The sequence below is a fragment of the Bufo bufo genome, chromosome 3 (assembly GCF_905171765.1).
Source record: "Bufo bufo chromosome 3, aBufBuf1.1, whole genome shotgun sequence".
Taxonomy (NCBI): Eukaryota; Metazoa; Chordata; class Amphibia; order Anura; family Bufonidae; genus Bufo; species Bufo bufo.
The window spans coordinates 192,181,027-192,200,262 of NC_053391.1; the positions used below are offsets into that span (position 1 = coordinate 192,181,027).

At 42.4% G+C, this 19,236-nt stretch overlaps 1 protein-coding gene across 1 annotated transcript in view; it reads left to right on the forward strand.

Moving 5' to 3' along the window:
* LOC120994950 (ras-related protein Rab-44-like) overlaps positions 1 to 19,236 on the forward strand; it is a 148,381-nt gene that overhangs the window by 64,096 nt on the left and 65,049 nt on the right. The window contains 4 exon segments of the mRNA XM_040423861.1: positions 3,363 to 3,458; positions 4,148 to 4,329; positions 8,092 to 8,137; positions 16,260 to 16,333. Of these exon segments, the coding sequence (XP_040279795.1) occupies positions 3,363 to 3,458; positions 4,148 to 4,329; positions 8,092 to 8,137; positions 16,260 to 16,333 (398 nt within the window).

A 19,236-nucleotide genomic window follows, 5' to 3' on the forward strand; every position in this document is an offset into this window, starting at 1 on the left:
CCCCTGTAAGGCTCCATTCAGACGTCCGTATGCGTTTTGCGGATCCGATCCATCTATCAGTGGATCCGTAAAAATCATGCGGACATCTGAATGGAGCTTTACAGGGGTTGATCAATGACAGGGGTGTAATCAATGACAGGGGGGTGATCAGGGAGTCTATATGGGGTGATCACCACAGTCATTGATCACGCCCCTGTAAGGCTCCATTCAGACGTCCGTATGCGTTTTGCGGATCCGATCCATCTATCAGTGGATCCGTAAAAATCATGCGGACATCTGAATGGAGCTTTACAGGGGGTTGATCAATGACAGGGGGGTAATCAATGACAGGGGGGTGATCAGGGAGTCTATATGGGATGATCACCACAGTCATTGATCACGCCCCTGTAAGGCTCCATTCAGACATCCGTATGCGTTTTGCGGATCCGATCCATCTATCAGTGGATCCGTAAAAATCATGCGGACATCTGAATGGAGCTTTACAGGGGGTGATCAATGACAGGGGTGTAATCAATGACAGGGGGGTGATCCATTCAGACGTCCGTATGCGTTTTGCGGATCCGATCCATCTATCAGTGGATCCGTAAAAATCATGCGGACGTCTGAATGGAGCTTTACAGGGGGGTGATCAATGACAGGGGGGTAATCAATGACAGGGGGGTGATCAGGGAGTCTATATGGGGTGATCAGGGGCTAATAAGGGGTTAATAAGTGACGGGGGGGGGGGTGTAGTGTAGTGTAGTGGTGCTTGGTGCTACTTTACTGAGCTACCTGTGTCCTCTGGTGGTCGATCCAAACAAAGGGGACCACCAGAGGACCAGGTAGCAGGTATATTAGACACTGTTATCAAAACAGCGTCTAATATACCTGTTAGGGGTTAAAAAAAACACATCTCCAGCCTGCAAGCGAACGATCGCCGCTGGCAGGCTGGAGATCAACTCTCTTACCTTCCGTTCCTGTGAGCGTGCGCGCCTGTGTGCGCGCATTCACAGGAAATCTCGGCTCACGCGAGATGACGCCAATCGGCGTTAGCGTAGCCTGGGGGAGCCGCCGCAATGACGCCTTTCGGCGTTAGCGCGGCGGCAAGTGGTTAAAAAAAACTACATAATAGATAATTTGATTACAAAAAAACTTTATCAAGCTTATTGGTAGAATGGTTTTCTCTTGATTCCAAGAATATATCCAGGGGAGGAATGGCTGGCATGTGCCTTTTAAAGTGCTAGGGATATTGCAAACAAGCCACTCTGCCAGGATATTCAGATAAAGGCTTAGAACATAAAAACTGCAGCTACTACCCTGCCTAAACCCTGTTTTCACTTATGAGGAGCCTGCATCTAAGCAGAAAGTGGATTAATAAGTGCTTCAATATAAGTGCTTCAATAGGTGAATCTGTGCTGAATCGTGCAGGGCAACGGCTTTTTAAGTAGATCCGGACTCTGAATGGGAATGCTAGAGGCTTCCACCTGGCAGTGAGCCTGGTGACGTCACCGTCAAACAACCTAGGGCAGTGCTAAAGCCAGGGGCAGATTGGCCATAGACCTAACAGGGAAATTTCCCAGTGGGCCGATGCCCAGAGGGCCGCCTGGGCCCTCCTCACAGCTGTCCAGTGGAAATTTTTGGGGATGTATTTTGTCCTGCTGGCAGTATTTTGTGATGGACTGTAGTATTTGGCTCTGTTAGGGTGGTATAATGTGCCACAATATGGTATTGCTGGCCCTGCCTTCCATCAATTTGAACCCGACTACAAAACTTTTTGTATTTTTTCCAGGGCCACTTTAAGTTCCCAGTCCACCCCTGGCTAAAGCCCGTTCATTAGTGCCGGTGATGTCACCGGCAACACTGCTAGGCAGAAGCCTCTGCCTAGCAGTGTAAAAATATAAACAAACAGCCCTTGCCCTGCACGATACAGCACAAGGCAAGGGAGAGGATCGGAGCATGAAATGCTCCAATGCTCATTTCGGAGAGTCTGCCTGGATGAAAACAGGGATATGTCCGGGTTCAGCTCTGAACCCAGACAACCCCTTTAAGACTGGTGTTTCATATAGAAGTCTTAAACAAAATCCAGTGGAATAGATTGTGGCAACTATATTCGGAGGATCACACCTTTTAATAAAATTTATGCATCTTTAAGCAGTCCTAAGGGCATAAAATGAAATATACACCTGCTTATGCTGCTTTCTGTGCCATTTTCTGTCTTTAAAATTGATAGATTTGTTGGAAAATCTCTGGATATGTCACTTCTTCTTTAACTTCACTTTTTCTGTCCACTTTGAGAAAAGCTACACCTACAAATACTGGGCTCAATACCACAATATGGCATCATATATGCACACCAGTCGCTTCCTCCGGGGGCCTCGGGTGTTACTGTGGTCTGTGTCATTGTTTATTTTTGGACTTGCACTCTTTTGTATTCCCTTTTGGGTACTATTCATTGGTCCTTTGTGTATGCTTTGTCCAGATTGATTGTGTGCTGCATTTTACACCCCTGTTCTATGAGGCTAGGGATTCATTTTCTGTTTTTATCATGGAGTATTTTTTTTAATAAAATGTTGTTATAATAAAGATCATGTTGTTTGATTATCTTAACATATTGTGTGGTGTCGCTATTTTTGGAGCTACACTTTGAGAAAAAGTAGCACATTTAGGGTACAGATTGTGTGTGTTAAAATGTATGACTAGTTTACTCTAGAAAACTGATACAAAGCCATTAATAAATTACCCATTTTTGCTTCAGCAAATTTTGGGGTACTGCATATTTGCTCTAAAATGTGAAATTTTTCTTGTCCCTCATCACCTCTGAAAAGTAGTGCGAAAAATGATGTTGTCTTGAGGAGAAAGAGATAGCAAGTTTCCGATAGGTTAATTTTTAGTAAAGGCAGAAAATTGATCAAATTGTAGTGCAAATCTAGATTTAATTTTCTATCTTTAGGACAGCCCAAGATGCAACAAACTTATTAAGATGCACACTCGTCTGAATAAATTTGGCACATTTTACCCAATGAAGTATGGTTTAAGACTGGAGTATGAGACAAAAGTCGTAATAAATCTCACCCAATATCTATATTACCGCTTAGCGTTGTTAGTCCATTGACTGGGTGGCAAATAACCTCTGTACTCCACTGTAAGGGAAGATGTATATTAAAAGTCTTAATCTACAGTATATTGCTTCTTATTAGAAAAAGAATACCTTTGTGTTTGTTATAGGTGTAAATATTAACTAATTTATACTTAACAATGACAATAAAACACATGAAAAAGATTTGCAACAATCTCTTCCCCTAAACACCAAGCTCTGGGACTACAGTATGTGCATTATGTAAGTTCAAAAGAAGAATCCCTTATTCATGAATTCTATTTTCTAGAGTAATGCTCGTACCAGTTTCCACAATAAGGAAATGAAGAATGCCATAGAGGTGAAAAATAAAGAGGTGCAACAGCTGATTTCTGTTCAAAATGAGGTGAGACATGTAAATAGAAATATAATATACATTTCAAATGTAAGATTCATATATCATCAAGTACTAATGCACAAAAGTAGAAAAAAGGAGACAAAGCATACAGTGTAATATTAACAGTTCATTGGTTAAGACTATTCTGATTTATTTTTATTAATATTTATGTATTATCAATTTTTTTTTTTACAATATATGCTAATAACACAGAGTTACAAGGAATAGGATTTTTCATTGCGGTCTCACAGGTTCCAAGTTATGAGCCCAACTGTTTTGTATTAGAGCCTTTTCTGATCATGTTCTGGTGCATTTCCAAACATAATTATTGTTCTATAAGGCTGGGGATACATGGAAACTTTCGCCACAACAGGTGGCAGTATATAGTGCTTCAGCCCTGCAACTAGTAAAAGTGAACAGGTTTGTGTTGCAACCCACAAATTGCTAAACAGTTGAAGAAAATCAATACTTGCTCAATTTTTTGAAACTGTCGGGGTCCCGGTCACAGCAACTTGCATGTTGCCATGTGAACCCATTCACTTTCGCTAGCAGTGATGCTACTGCACTACACGGCAGTCTTTGGCCATGAGATGTGTGTCATAGTCAGTCATGGTGTGGTCCTAGCCTAAAAGTGCAGACAACATTACAGTCTAGGTGTTTTAAATCATATTATGATGACTACTTGCTGGCTCTTACAGTTAGAAAAAGAGCTCTACAACCTACGAAGTATGGAACGGGCTACCAAATCAGAGAATGAAAAATTGAAAAGAACCAACCAAGATTTAGAACTTGATTTGGACAAAATTCGTGATCAGTTGTCCGAAGCCCAAGGTTGCCTGGGTGAGATGACACAGAAAATGGTTCAACATGAGGTTGAAAAGTAAGTGAAAAATAGTCTACAGGCTCAAGAACATGGCCATTTCTGCTCTGTTTTGTATTGAGCCATAACAGGGCTTCCGTAGAGGTGCATGAGCTCTACTGTGCATCTGTATGGCTACACGTTGAATACTGAATCTTTTTTCTGTTAGATTCCTAATGAAATTGAGTGACAAAAAGTTGTAGTGTGTTCCATCAGGCTCAATATTACAAAGATGTGGAGATTCTTTTAGGGGAGAATATCTGACTAAGCTTTTTACAGAGGTACGCAGTGTACCTAACTTGTCAGTGTGTATGAATCCTTTTTTTCTGCATTCTACATTGTATTATAAAAGTTACAAAATGTAATATTTTATTGGCACCACTGGGTAAGGGTGCATTACCCTTGCGTTTTATGCTTATATTATGCATCATCATGTAGATACTCTTTTAAAACTATAGGCAATCAAAATAACTCCCTGGATCAATGACCCCTCTCTAGTAACTATAACCTGTAATATTATTACACTCCAGAAATACATCCAGGCCCCTCTTGAACTCTTTTAGTGAATTCACCATCACCACCTCCTCAGGCAGAGAGTTCCATAGTCTCACTGCTCTTACCGTAAAGAATCCTCTTCTATGTTTGTGTACAAACCTTCTTTCCTCCAGACGCAGAGGATGTCCCCTCTCACAGTCACAGTCCTGGGCATAAATAGATGATGGGCGAGATCTCTGTACTGACCCCTGATATATTTATATATAGTTATTAGCTCTCCCCTCAGTCGTCTTTTTTATCAAGTGAATAACCCTAATTTTGATAATCTTTCTGAATACTGTAGTCCATCCATTCCAGTTATTACTTTAGTTGCCCTTCTCTGAACCCTCTCCAGCTCTGCTAGGTCTGCCTTGTTCACAGGAGCCCAGAACTGTACACAGAAATCCATGTGTGGTCTGACTAGTGATTTGTAAAGTGGCAGGACTATGTTCTCTTCTTGGTGATCTATGCCCCTTTTGATGTAACCCATCATCTTATTGGACTTGGCAGCAGCTGCCTGACACTGGTTTTTACAGTTAAGTTTGCTGTTCACTAAAAGTCCTAAGTCCTTTTCCATGTCAGTGTTACCCAGTATTTTACCATTTAGTATGTACGGGTGACTTGCATTATTCCTTCCCATGTGCATAACCTTACATTTGTCAATGTTAAACCTCATCTGCCACTTTTCTGCCTTAGCTTCCAGATCCATCTGTAGCAGTATACTGTCCTCTTCCGTGTTAATCACTTTAAATAGTTTAGTATTGTCAGAAAAATTTATATTTTACTGTGCAAGCCTTCTACAAGATCATTATTAAATATATTGAAGAGAATAGGGCCCAATACTGACCCCTGTGGTACCCCACTAGTGACAGTGACCCAATCTGAGTGTGTACCGTTAATAACCACCCTCTGTTTTCTATCACTGAGCCAGTTACTTACCCATATACAGCCATTTTTCCCAGTCCAAGCATTCTCATTTTATATACAAACCTTTTATGTGGCACAGTATCAAATGCTTCGGAGAAATCAAGATATACGACATCCACTGACTCAAGTCTAGAACTTACCTCCTCATAGAAACTGATTATATTAGTTTGACATGACCGATCCCTCATGAAGCCATGCTAATATGGCGCTATTCGCTTATTTTCATTCAGATACTCCAAGATAGGATCTCTTAGAAAACCTTCAAACAGTTTACCCACGACAGAGGTTAAACTTACTGGCCTATAGTTTCCAGGCTTTGTTAAAACGCAGGACACACAAGTGCTTTTTTGCTACTGGAATTTTACTTATTTTGGTGTTATTTTTCAAAGAAGAGTTGCATGCAGTTTATTTATTTTTTTACAGTGTTTTAGCATCACCTTATCTACAGTACGGCGGGAAACTCCCTTGAAGACTAAGTTTGCAAAAAAAAGAAAAAAAAGATAAATCTCTCCACAAAAAATGTGGCAAACAATGCAGGTGGCCAAATTTTTATTTTTTTATTTTTGGACCCTTATACACTTTTTGCAACTCACCCATCAAGGGAGTGCAGTTTAGCAGAATGGACCATCGGTTCATAGGAAAGGGCATGGCACGACATTGTGCTCCAAAAATGCACCAAAAATTTGACGCATTTTTAAGGTAAACCAAGCCTACAAATAGGTGGTGTAAAGTTAGACTAGACATTCTAAAGATGTGCTAGATTTATCCAGCATCAACTAGTGTTATAAGTCTGACACCGTTTAAGACTGTTTGTCTAAAGGCCCCTTTACAAAAGTAGATAGTTGGTTTTATCGAGTAATGTTGTTAGTGTTTGAATGACATCCTTTTAGATGTGCAGAGTATTGTGTAAATATTTGTGGGATTGTGCAATAGATTGTTTGCCAGGCAAACTGTTACATTTATACTAAAAGATAATTGTGCGGGTGGTGTTTGGGAAAAAAAGGATTATGTTATACTCTTGAAGGTGTGAAAAGTGTGTGTTAAAAAGGTTTACATAGACACTTTGTTCCACTTTCTTTAACACCACAGACCACCTTCCCTTCTGTACACAATCTCCATTTTGTCTTCAGTTGACACTACACGGTTGCAAGATAAGCTTGTGGCCAAAACGTCTCCTTGCCAAGTTAATATTGGATCATGTTATAGATCTGGAGCTTAAGGAAATTTGGTAAAAACTAAGGAGGAGGATTTGGTCCAAAAAGTGGCTTAGGAAAAGAGTTTCATATCGGGCATTACAAAATTAAAAAACAACGTTTGAAGTGTTTCCTCCCATTTCAATTAAACCAATGGGAGAACACTTGAAGGAGTGAACAAATTTCAAATCCACACCCTTTAGTGGTTTTTACACGTATTTCCAGCTGAAGTAATTAACATGACTATAGATGAGCAAATCTTCCAAGTTAAATTCATTCCGAACCAAAGTTGCTCCAATTGCCCTGGAAATTGATATATAACCCCCTCTAGTCCTCTAAAACACAGATTATTTATGAAAAGATCCTATCTCGTTTCGTTAATAAAAATAAAAAATAAATCATTTTCCCTCGCCTGTCCCCTTGGTCTGAAACAGCGTCAGGTGTAACTGTATCTACTTTTATCGTTGCCGTCTGTGCTTTAAACGATACATGTTTACACTTGTAGAATTTTTAGCCAATAGTCAGAGCTACCATCAGGCAGTATGGCTGGTGCTGCTATTGGGGGCTTGGTCACACTGATGTGGAGGGGGTTCAGCTCGCAGCTCCTTCCATCCTCCATCTGTAGGCATAATGGAATGAGCCCATGTAATTTTACATTTGTGACATGTCTCTTTACATAGCAGGGCCTCAGGTGGGCAGAGACCCCATCTTCTCTCCGGGGCATGACATGCCTTCTGTGTGTGAGGAGGAGATGGAGACTCCTGCCAAGTGAGAAAAGGCAGAAGATCTAAAACTGTCAGAGCTCCTATCCATTTACTTTCTCTCTCCAGCCCTTTCACATAATCCCACTTCTTTCTCTCCATGCTCCTTACTGCATTTTCCTGCTCCCTTTGCAGACCATACAAATATATTTCAGTGCATGGAGCTGAGGGTCTCTTCTGGTGATGGGCCATCTGGCATAGCCCTAATTCTTATTTTAGTGCTCGTTATGGGCCAAGACCCTAAAATTAACCCATTTTTGTACTTACACCTAGAGGTTTCTGCTGAACCTACTGTATAAAACAATTGCTATGACCTGCATTCATACTTGCACGATATTTAAAAATAATGAAACAATTATTTCATTTAGGGAGCTAAAGGATAATGAAGAATCAATAAATATTTCTAGTGCACAGGTACGGACCCTTCATCTAATCGGCTGACTCTATAATAAAGTTTATAATATAACATAGATTGCTCAACTGTAACAATAATTGCATCAACTGATTCAAACATGTATTTGTATATTGCATGTCTAAAAGCCTAATGAAAAACTACCTGCAAAAAACAAGCAAATATATCACAGAGCTGTTAGCACAAAGTACACACACACACGACCATATGTATTTTGCTGTCCGCAAAAAACACGGATAACATTTGAGTATTTTATGTAATGGAACAGCTGGCCCCTACTAGAACAGTCCTATCCTTGTCCGTCATGCGGACAATAATAGGACATGTTCTATTTTTTGTGTGGAACGGACATATAGACATTCGGAAACGGAAAGCACACTGAGTAATTTCCGTTTTTTTTGTGGACCCATTGAAATTTGGTGAGAGCCACCCGCCCATATATATATACCATTGAAATTTATGGTTCCATATACGGTCCGCAAAAAAAATGGAACGGACAAGGAAAGAAAATATGTTCGTGTGCATGAGCCCTTAGGAGGGGTTTTATCAAGTTCTGCACTCTAGAATTTTGTCCTCATAAAGGTGGGACTACAGATGAGCAAATAAAATTCCTAAAATTCATTTCGGCTCCGATTCATCTGAATTGGCCAAGAAATTCGATTTGTATACAAATCTGTTCTCAATTGCTTTAAATGCCTGAGAAATCTCTCTTTCTCTGGCCGCTTTCAGACGAGCGTATCGAAATCCGTTAGTATTCTGGCTCAGGATCTTGATGATATACCATCAGCATTGTGATCAGGATTGCTTCAGGATTTCATCAGGATTTACATGCGTATTACTTCCTTCCTTCATTAGTTATGTACCGAACAGACTGTAATGTGAGTATTTGGAAAGAAATCTGCACAAAACTCGGACAGGCTATGACTTTCAAACACTGACGGAAATGAATTGCCCATGTGAATAGCTCCATTCATTAACATTAGCAGCGGATTCCGTTACATTAAATCCGGACTATATAAGCATTGCAAATAATACGCTTGTCTGAAAGCGGCCTCTCTCTCTCACTGGAAACATTTTCCTGAATTTCATTTCAAGAAATTCTGATTCTAATGCATCAGAATGTTTTGAAAAATGTAGGTTGAATTCTGTTTCTAAAGAACCGTTTTTCTCATCTCTAGTATGGACTTATGTTATTTTTTTATTTTTTTACATTTTGCATTTTTACATCACTGATTCCAGGTTTGAAAACCAGGTGAAAAAGGTTGGTGTGGTTAGCCTGTCGCTGATTTAAAGGGGTTGCATAATCTCATGATATTGATGACCTATCCTCAATATCAGATAGGCAGGGACCTGACACTTACCGATCAGCTGTTTGAAGAAGCCGCTATGCTTGTGCGAGCGCCCTCTTCAATGTCTACCTGCATATCCCCTTGATTGTAGTGACAGTGCAGTGTAATTTATGCTTTCTCATAAATGAAAAGGACAAACAGCTGCAATTACGTACACAGTACCACTGCTACAATGTAGATGGCGTGCAGATAAACACTGAAGAGGACACAGAGCTTGCACAAGCGCCGTAGCCTGTTCAAATAGCTGAACGTGGGGTGCTCGGAGTTGGACCCTCGCAGATCCGATATTAATGATGTATCCAGATGTAATGTCATTAAAGGGGTTTTCCGAGATATTTTTATTGATGACTTATATCCTCAGGATAGGTCATAAATATCAGATTGGCGGGGGTCAGACACCTGGTCGTGCTAGCGCAGCCTTCCCTTAAGGCCCCTTTTTACACGGGTGAGTATTCCGCGCGGATGCGATGCGTGAGTTGAACGCATTGCACCCGCACTGAATCCGGACCCATTCATTTCTATGGGGCTGTGCACATGAGCTGTGATTTTCACGCATCACTTGTGCGTTGCGTGAAAATCGCAGCATGCTTTATATTCCGTTTTTCACGCAACGCAGGCCTCATAGAAGTGAATGGGGCCGTGTGAAAATCGCAAGCATCCACAAGCAAGTGCGGATGCGGTGCGATTTTCACGCATGGTTGCTAGGAGACGATCGGGCTGGGGACCCAATCTGTATTATTTTCCCTTATAACATGGTTATAAGGGAAAATAATAGCATTTTGAATACAGAATGCAAAGTAAAATAGTGATGGAGGGGTTAAAAAAATAATAATAATTAACTCACCGAGTCCACTTGATCGCGTAGTTGCGGATGAGCCATGTGATTGGACCATGTGATGAGCACAGTGACGTCATCAAAGGTCCTATTTCTGTGCACAGCAAAGAAGAGAAGCCGGGCTGCGCGGTCAAGTGGATTAAGGTGAGTTACATTTTTTTTTTTTTTTTTTTAACCCCTCCAGCGCTATTATTTTCCCTTATAACCATGTTATAAGGGAAAATAATACAATCTACAGAACACCTAACCCAAACCCGAACTTCTGTGAAGAAGTTCGGGTTTGGGTACCAAACATGCCGATTTTTCTCACGTGCGTCCAAAACGCATTACAATGTTTTGCACTCGTGCAGAAAAATTGTGCATTTTCCCGCAACGCACCCGCATCTTATCCGGGCAAAAAACATGACGCCCGTGTGAAAGAGGCCTTAGACGGATCCGCTCCTATAATGCAAATGATGGTATCCGTTCAGAACGGATCCGTCTGCATTATATTTCAGAAAAAAATCTAAGTCTAAAAGTTAGTCAGACGGATCCGTCCTGACTTCGCATTGAAAGTCAATGGGGGACGGATCCGTTTGAAATTGCACCATATTGTGTCAACGTCAAACGGATCCGTCCCCATTGACTTACATTGTAAGTCTGGACGGATCCGTTGGGCTCCGCACGGCCAGGCGGACACCCGAACGCTGCAAGCTGTGTTCGGGTGTCCGCCTGCTGAGCGGAACGGAGGCGGAACGGAGCCAAACTGATGCATTCTGAGCGGATCCGCATCCACTCAGAATGCATTAGGGCTGTACGGATCCGTTCGGGGCCACTTGTGAGAGCCTTCAAACGGAGCTCATAAGCGGAACCCCGAACGCAAGTGTGAAAGTAGCCTTACTGTTTACCTGTTCGCCGTCGACATCGCAGCGCTGAGCAGGTGTATTTACAGTAAGCCATCCAATTAACTTCAATGGGATGGCTCGTTCCCATAGACTTAAATAGGAAGGCGAAGATCCCATAGAAGTGCATGGGACGGCTTCTTGTAATTACACCTGTTCTGCGATGTCGATGGCGAACAGGTAAACAATGAAGGGAAAGCATCGCTCATGCGAGAGCGGCCTTGTTTTCAAACTGCTGATTGGCGGGGGTGCCAGGTGTCGGATCCCTGCCGATCTGATATTAATGACCTAGTCATGCTGGGAGTGGTAGCTTTGCAACAGCTGGTGGGCCGCAGATTGGGCATCCCTGCTTTAGGCCTCCTGCACACGACCGTTTTTTTTTCCCGTTTACTGGCCGTTTTTTGCGTTCCGTATACGGTCCGTATACGGAACCATTCATTTCAATGGTTCCGCAAAAAAAACGGAATGTACTCCGTATGCATTCCGTTTCCGTATTTCCGTTTTTCCGTTCCGTTTTAACATAGAACATGTCCTATTATTGCCCGCAAATCACGTTCCGTGGCTCCATTCAAGTCAATGGGTCCGCAAAAAAACGGAACACATACGGAAATGCATCCGTATGTCTTCCGTTTCCGTTCCGTTTTTTGCTGAACCAGCTATTGAAAATGTTATGCCCAGCCCAATTTTATCTATGTAATTACTGTATACTGTATATGCCATACGGAAAAACGGAACGGAAAAACGGAACAGAAACGGAAACACAACGGAAACAAAAAACGGAACAACGGATCTGTGAAAAACGGACCGCAAAACACTGAAATGGACATACTGTAGTGTGAAAGAGGCCTTAGGCTACATTCACACGTCCGTGGTGTGTTGCGGACCCGCAAATTGCGGGTCTGCAACACACCAGCCCGTCACCCCCATAGAAATGCCTATTCTTGTCCGCAAGCTGCGGACAAGAATAGGACATGCTCTATCTTTTTGCGGAGCTGCGGACCCAAAATCGGGACCGCGCTCCGCAATTGCGGCTGCAGACAGCACACTGTGTGCTGTCCGCATCCATTCCGTCCCCATAGAGAATGAATGGGTCCGCACCCATTCCGCAAAATTGCGAAAAGGATGCGAACCCATTTTGCGGACGTGTGAATGGAGCCTTAGGCCTCTTTCACACTACCGTTTTTTTTTTTCGTTTTTGCGTTCCGTATACGGTCCGTATACGGAACTATTCATTTCAATGGTTCCGCAAAAAAAAACGGAATGTACTCCGTATGCATTCCGTTTCCGTATTTCTGTTTTTCCGTTCCGTTGAAAGATAGAACATGTCCTATATTTGGCCGCAAATCACGTTCCGTGGCTCTAATAAAGTCAATGGGTCCGCAAAAAAAACGGAATGCATACGGAAATGCATCCGTATGTCTTCCGTGTCCGTTCCGTTTTTTGCGGAACCATCTATTGAAAATGTTATGCCCAATATTGAAAATGTTATGTTTCTCTATGTAATTACTGTATACTGTATATGCCATACGGAAAAACGGAACCGAAACGGAAACACAACGGAAACAAAAAACGGAACAACGGATCCGTGAAAAACGGAACGCAAAACACTGAAATCGACATACTGTAGTGTGAAAGAGGCCTTAGAAGTTATGATGTAGCATTGAAATGTAAAGGAATTGTTCACTTTGGACCATTCCTTTATGTTTGAAGGGTCCCCCATTACAAGCTGATCACTGGATGACTTCTGCTGGAACTACCAGTGGTATCCCTACCCTATGGGGGAACCAAGCAGTAAGGCCTCTTTCACACTACCGTATGGCTATTTCAGTGTTTTGCGGTCCGTTTTTCACGGATCCGTTGTTCCATTTTTTGCTTCCGTTGTGTTTCTGTTTCCGTTCTGTTTTTCCGTATGGCATATACAGTATACAGTAATTACATAGAAAAAATTGGGCTGGGCATAATATTTTCAATAGATGGTTCCGCAAAAAGGGAACGGATACGGAAGACATACGGATGCATTTCCGTATGTGTTCCGTTTTTTTTTGCGGACCCATTGACTTGGGCCTCCTGCACATAACCGTATGGCTTTTTCAGTGTTTTGCGGTCCGTTTTTCACGGATCCGTTGTTCCATATTTTGTTTCCGTAGTGTTTCCGTTTCTGTTCCGTTTTTCCGTTCCGTTTTTCCGTATGGCATAAACAGTATACAGTAATTACATAGATAAAATTGGGCTGGTCACAACATTTTCAATAGATGGTTCCTCAAAAAACGGAACGGAAACGGAAGACATACGGATGCATTTCCGTATGAGTTCCGTTTTTTTTGCAGACCCATTGACTTGAATGGAGCCACGGAACGTGATTTGCGGGCAATAATAGGACATGTTCTATCTGTAAGGCCCCATTCGCACATCCGCAATTCTGTTCCGTATACAGAACGCAAAAAACGCCCAGTAAACGGGGGGAAAAAACGGTTGTGTGCAGGAGGCCCTGAATGGTGCCACGGAACGTGATTTGCGGGCAATAATAGGACATGTTCTATCATTCAACGGAACGGAAAAGCGGAAAAACGGAAACGGAATGCATACGGAGTACATTCCGTTTTTTTTTTGCGGAACCATTGAAATGAATGGTTCCGTATACGGACCGTAAAAAACGGCCCGCAAAACGGAAAAGAAAAACGGTAGTGTGAAAGAGGCCTAAGGCCTCATGCACGCGACCGTATTTTGTTTCCGTGTCCAATCCGTTTTTTTTGCGGATAGGATGCGGACCCATTCATTTCAATGGGTCCGCAAAAAGGCGGACAGCACACCGTGTGCTGTCCGCATCAGTATGTCCGTTCCATTGCTCCGCAAAAAAAATAATGCATGTCCTATTTTTTTCTAGTTTGCGGACAAGGATAGGCATTATTACAATGGATCCGCAAGAAAAAAACGGATGCCATACAAAACGTCATCCTTTTTTTTTGCGGATCCGCAATTTGCGGACCGCAAAACACATACGGTCGAGTGCATGTAGCTTAAGTGTTATATATCCCTGCAGTGCTACAACAGGGAAAATTAGGCATTATATACTGAAATCAATGGGCTGTGTTTGTCATTAAAGGGGTTCTCCTGGATTTAACAAAGTACCCAAATATTACTTTATTATAAAAACTTTCAGTTTTTGACGTTCGGGTATATGCTGAATTCCGTTATGGATTCCGTTACCACGGACCATAACGCAATTCCATGACGGAATGCCTTTAGAGGCATTCCGTCATAATAGAAGTCTATGGCCAGCATAACAGATCCATCCGGTTTCCGCCATGCAGGAGAGGACAATTCAGCATAAACCCGAACGTCAATAACAAATCGTCTACATAGCAGCGGTGCGGCAGGCTAATTACAGATTCATCCCATTCAAGTGAAGGAATGCTGCAGCCCCTTTGAACAGCTGGTTGGCAATGATAGACCATCAATTTAACTCTTTAGCTGCCCAAAAGGAGATTTCAAGTCTTGTAACAGAAAAAGAAAGCTCTGTTCCCTGTAAGGATATATTAAGAGATGAATCAGCACAGAATTTTGAACCACATGGGATGGAAAATTTGCAGCAGATATGCCAGAATTCTGCAGCAGGAGAAATGGCGCATATTTGTGTTGTAGAATTCATAGTTGCAGGAAATATGCAGCATAAATTGCCATGTCAGTGATTTATAATCCAGCAGGCTAAATGTTATGTGAATTTGGTTGTGGATAAGATTTTCTAAAATCTCATCCACTTTGCTCATACTGTAATATGCCATGGATTTTCTGCATGCAGATCTACAATGGACACATGTGAACATGCCTTTAGACTGTTCTATTCATGACTTTTTTTTTTTTCTATCAATACTCTGTCCATGTCACAGATTAGAATAATTTGTCAACCATCTAGACCACAATTAGAGCTCATTCACATGAACATGTGCTGCCCGCTGCCGTATTGTGGACCGCATTTGCGGATCCGCAATACACGGGCACCGTTCCATGTGCATTCCGCATCACGGATGTGGACCCATTCACTTTAATGGGTCCGCAAATCTGGAGATGCGGAACGGAAGCACGGAACAGAACACTACGGAAGCACTACGGAGTTCTTCCTGGAGTTCCGTTCCGTGCCTCCGCACCGCAAAAAGATAGAACATGCTCTATCTTTGTGTAGAACGGACGGATCGCGGACCCATTCATGGGAATGGGTCCGCGATCCCCATGCGGCTGGGCCACGGTCGGTGCCCGTGCATTGTAGACCGCAATTTGCGGTCCACAGCACGGGCTTCACATGGTCGTGTGAACAAGCTCTTACACAAATTATTTTTTTAGCAACACAAGCTTGATTGGCCGCTGTTTCCACCCATCCTTAGGCCTCCTGCACACGAACGTGTGCACCCCGTGGCTGTGCTGCGGGACGCAATGCACGAACACCGACCGCGGGGCAGCCACAGGCGGATCGCAGACCCATTCACTTCAATGGGTTTGCGATCCACCCGTTCCGCAAAAAGATAGGACATGTTCTATAATTTTGCGGAAAGGAAGTGCAAGACGACACTCCGTAGGGCTTCCGTAGGGTTCCATTCCGTGCTTCTGTTCCGCATCTCAGGATTTGCAGACCCATTGAAGTGAATGGGTCCGCATCTGTGATGCGGAATGCCCACGAAAGAGCGCCCGTGTCTTGCGGATCTGCAAATGCGGTCCGCAATACGACAACGGGCAGCACACGTTCGTGTGCAGGAGGCCTTATATTGGAAAATCATACATACTAACTACAAATTTGACTACACTTTCACTAGAGTTGTACCACCTATCTTTGCACTTTGCTGTGCTCCATTCCTGTATAGACTACACTACTATAGTGTATGCCATGTATTTTTAACTCTTTTACAGATATTGGTAGTGGTTTAAGGTCTTTAATGTTTAGTCAATAGGGTTAAGATAAAAAATTCTTAAACAATATCAAAGTATACGTGTTTTTCATATGCATATGCCAATAAATTCCAAAAATATAGCAAAATGCATTACACAGTTTTATCAGATTTTCTTCCAGGATTCGACCCAGAAAGACAAGTATAATGAGCAGGAGCTTGAACAAAGTGACCCACAAAGTGAGCCTACAGATATGTAAGTATCTCTAGCTTATATACCAAACTGTAACTCTCACGTCATAAACATAAAATAAAAAAGTCTCATCAAAGAAGCTCCAGCTCAGATTGTTTTCTCCGTGCCAGGCCTTTGATTTTTTTCATAGAAATATTTACAGGAAACAAGACAGTCAAGTTCATGAAGTTCAGGCTTCAATTCCTTTTCTGTTGAATGAAATCTTCAAATAATAATAGGTTCCGGCTTTAGAAGAGAAACCTGTTTTACAAGAATATAGCAAAAGTCATAATAAATAGCCATACGTCACACCTTTCGGTGGTTTTAACATTGTCTATGAAGATATGAGCAATGTACTGTGAAAACAAGGTGTAGTGGGCTACTCAGTGACAATTGGAGATTTTCCTAGCTGCTTGTGCAGGAAAATATAGATTTTATTAAAGACAGGAGACGAACATTATATGCTATACTTCTTTACTGGACTCCAATCAACAGCAAAGTTTAAATAAAGATTAGAAAAAGAAAAAAAAAATGTAAAGAAACATGCAGTGAGGTACACTGGCAGCCAATCACAACACAGCATAGGATATATAAGCTCCTGTAATGTGCCAATCCTCCTCTTTCTTTGATGTAAACGAACAGAAATAACGAACTCCCATGTCATCCATCTTTCTTGAACGAAAAACTGGAAATCATCCAAAATTCAATGAGCCATGTCGAGGGAAGAGATCGACTGGAGACTCCCAGAAGAATATTAAACTAGACGAGAACAGAAACAGGGTGGGTTATAGGGTGAGATAATGTTCGTCTCCTGTCCTTAATAAAATCTATATTTTCCTGCACAAGCAGCTAGGAAAATCTCCAATTTTATTACAAGCAGGAGACTCCATTATATGCATGTTTAAAGCTAATACAATACATGAGTAATAAACTTGAACTCTATATTATGCGATTAGATTAAGAACATAAAAATATGAGGTTCGGGTCGAAAGTAGAATGTTTTGAATGTGGATTCTGCCGACAAGTCGGCTGCCTTAAGAATGTCAGATAGAGAGGCACCAGCCTGCCTAACCTTTGTAGACGAGGCACCCCGAACGGAATGAGCCCCGAATACGGAGGTATCGATACCTGCTAATTGCATAGACCGCCTAATCCATCTGGCTAGAGTTGGGGAGGAAACCGGAAGGTGAGGTTTACAGAACTATATTAATAATTGGGAATGAGCTGGTTGCCTAAGAGATTCAGTCTTACGTTCGTAGACCTTAAGACAACAAACAATACACAAATGTTCTTGTTGAGGAAAGGCGGGGTAAAAAACTGAGGGAAAATTGGTCTTAGTACACCGGGAAATGGAGAAGGATACGCCTTGTGGTGAAAATAGTCTCTGGGATATTTCTAAGGCTCTGACATCGGAGACTCTTTTGAAAGAGAGGAGGCATAGAAGACTAGGCAATTTAAAAGAAAGGAGCTTTAACGATAGGAGATCATTATCTCCCCAGGAGACAAAAAGGTTAAGTACCAAAGTAACATCCCAGGTAGAATAATACTTGGGTAAAGGAGGTCTGCAGAATTTCATACCTTTCATTAACTTACAGATAAGGAGTGTTTACCTATTGACATATTCTGAAGCGGAGTGTGATAAAAGGAAATCGCTGAACGATAAACGTTAATGGTCCGATAGGCTTTCCCAGCATCAAAAGATGCTGATAGGTAATTCAGGACCTGTACCATAAATGCGTGAACGGGATCCACATTCCGTTGTAAGCACCAATCAGCCCAAAGTCTCCAGGCAAAGTCTCCAAGCATCTGAGAGAATATCCTGAGCTGAGTATAAAAGTCCGATATCAAACTCTGCTGACCGGAGATGAGCGATGCTACTAGATGAAGTAGGTCTGACAAGACTAAGGGATTAGGATTCCCGGAAGGGTCCAGGAGAATGGAATGATGATTTGGCAATAAGCGTGGAAAGTCAATGGTCATCCCCAGAAGTTTAGGAAACCAAGACTGAGTGGGCCAGAACGAAGTTATCAAGACTATCGTCGATTTCTGGGTTCTGGTCAACAACAGTACTCTCGTAATGAGAGCAAAGGGGGGAAACGCATATAGAGTTCCCGAAGGCCAGAGGTGGAGGAGGGCATCTGTACCCAACGACTCTGGGTCGGGATGCCAGCTGAAAAATTTGGAATGCTGACGGTTTATTTGTGACGCGAAAAGGTCTATTTGGAGGGGGCCCCACAGTGAGTCGAGGAGTTGGAAAATCATAAGATCTAGACGCCAGTCGCTGTGGTCTGTTAGGAAGCGGGAGTTCCAATCAGCGACTGAGTTGGAAAGGCCCGGAAGATATTCCGCCTTCAGTGTAATGTCTCTGTTGAAACAAAAGTGCCAGAATTCTTTCGCTATATTGGCCTCCCAGACGGTTCACATACTGTACTGCAGGGATGTTGTCCATCCACAAGAGAATGCAACAGTGCAATCTGTGTGTTGCAAAACTCTTGAGGGCGAAGAACCCTGCCAAGAGTTCCAGGCAATTAATGTGAAGTAGCGCCTCTTCTTCGGACCATTTGCCACCAGTGGATAAGGAGCCGCACTGGGCACCCCATCCGCTGCAACTGCCATCCGATTCCAGAATTAGATCTGGAACCGAATTGAAGATAGCCTTCCCGTTCCATAATTGGATGTGATCCAACCACCACAGGAGTTCCTCTTTGGCGTCCGGGGAAAGGGATACTTCGTCTAAATATCCCAAACCTTCCCTGAGGTGATGGGTTTTCAAGCGTTGGAGGGTTCAATAATGTAGAGGAGCGGGGAAAATTGCTTGAATGGAGGAGGATAACCGACCTACTATCCGAGCTAAAGTGCGCTGTCTGTTCAAGACTGACCGAATCTTTCTTGAGATGGTTTTCAGTTTCCTGGGAGGGAGACTCAGA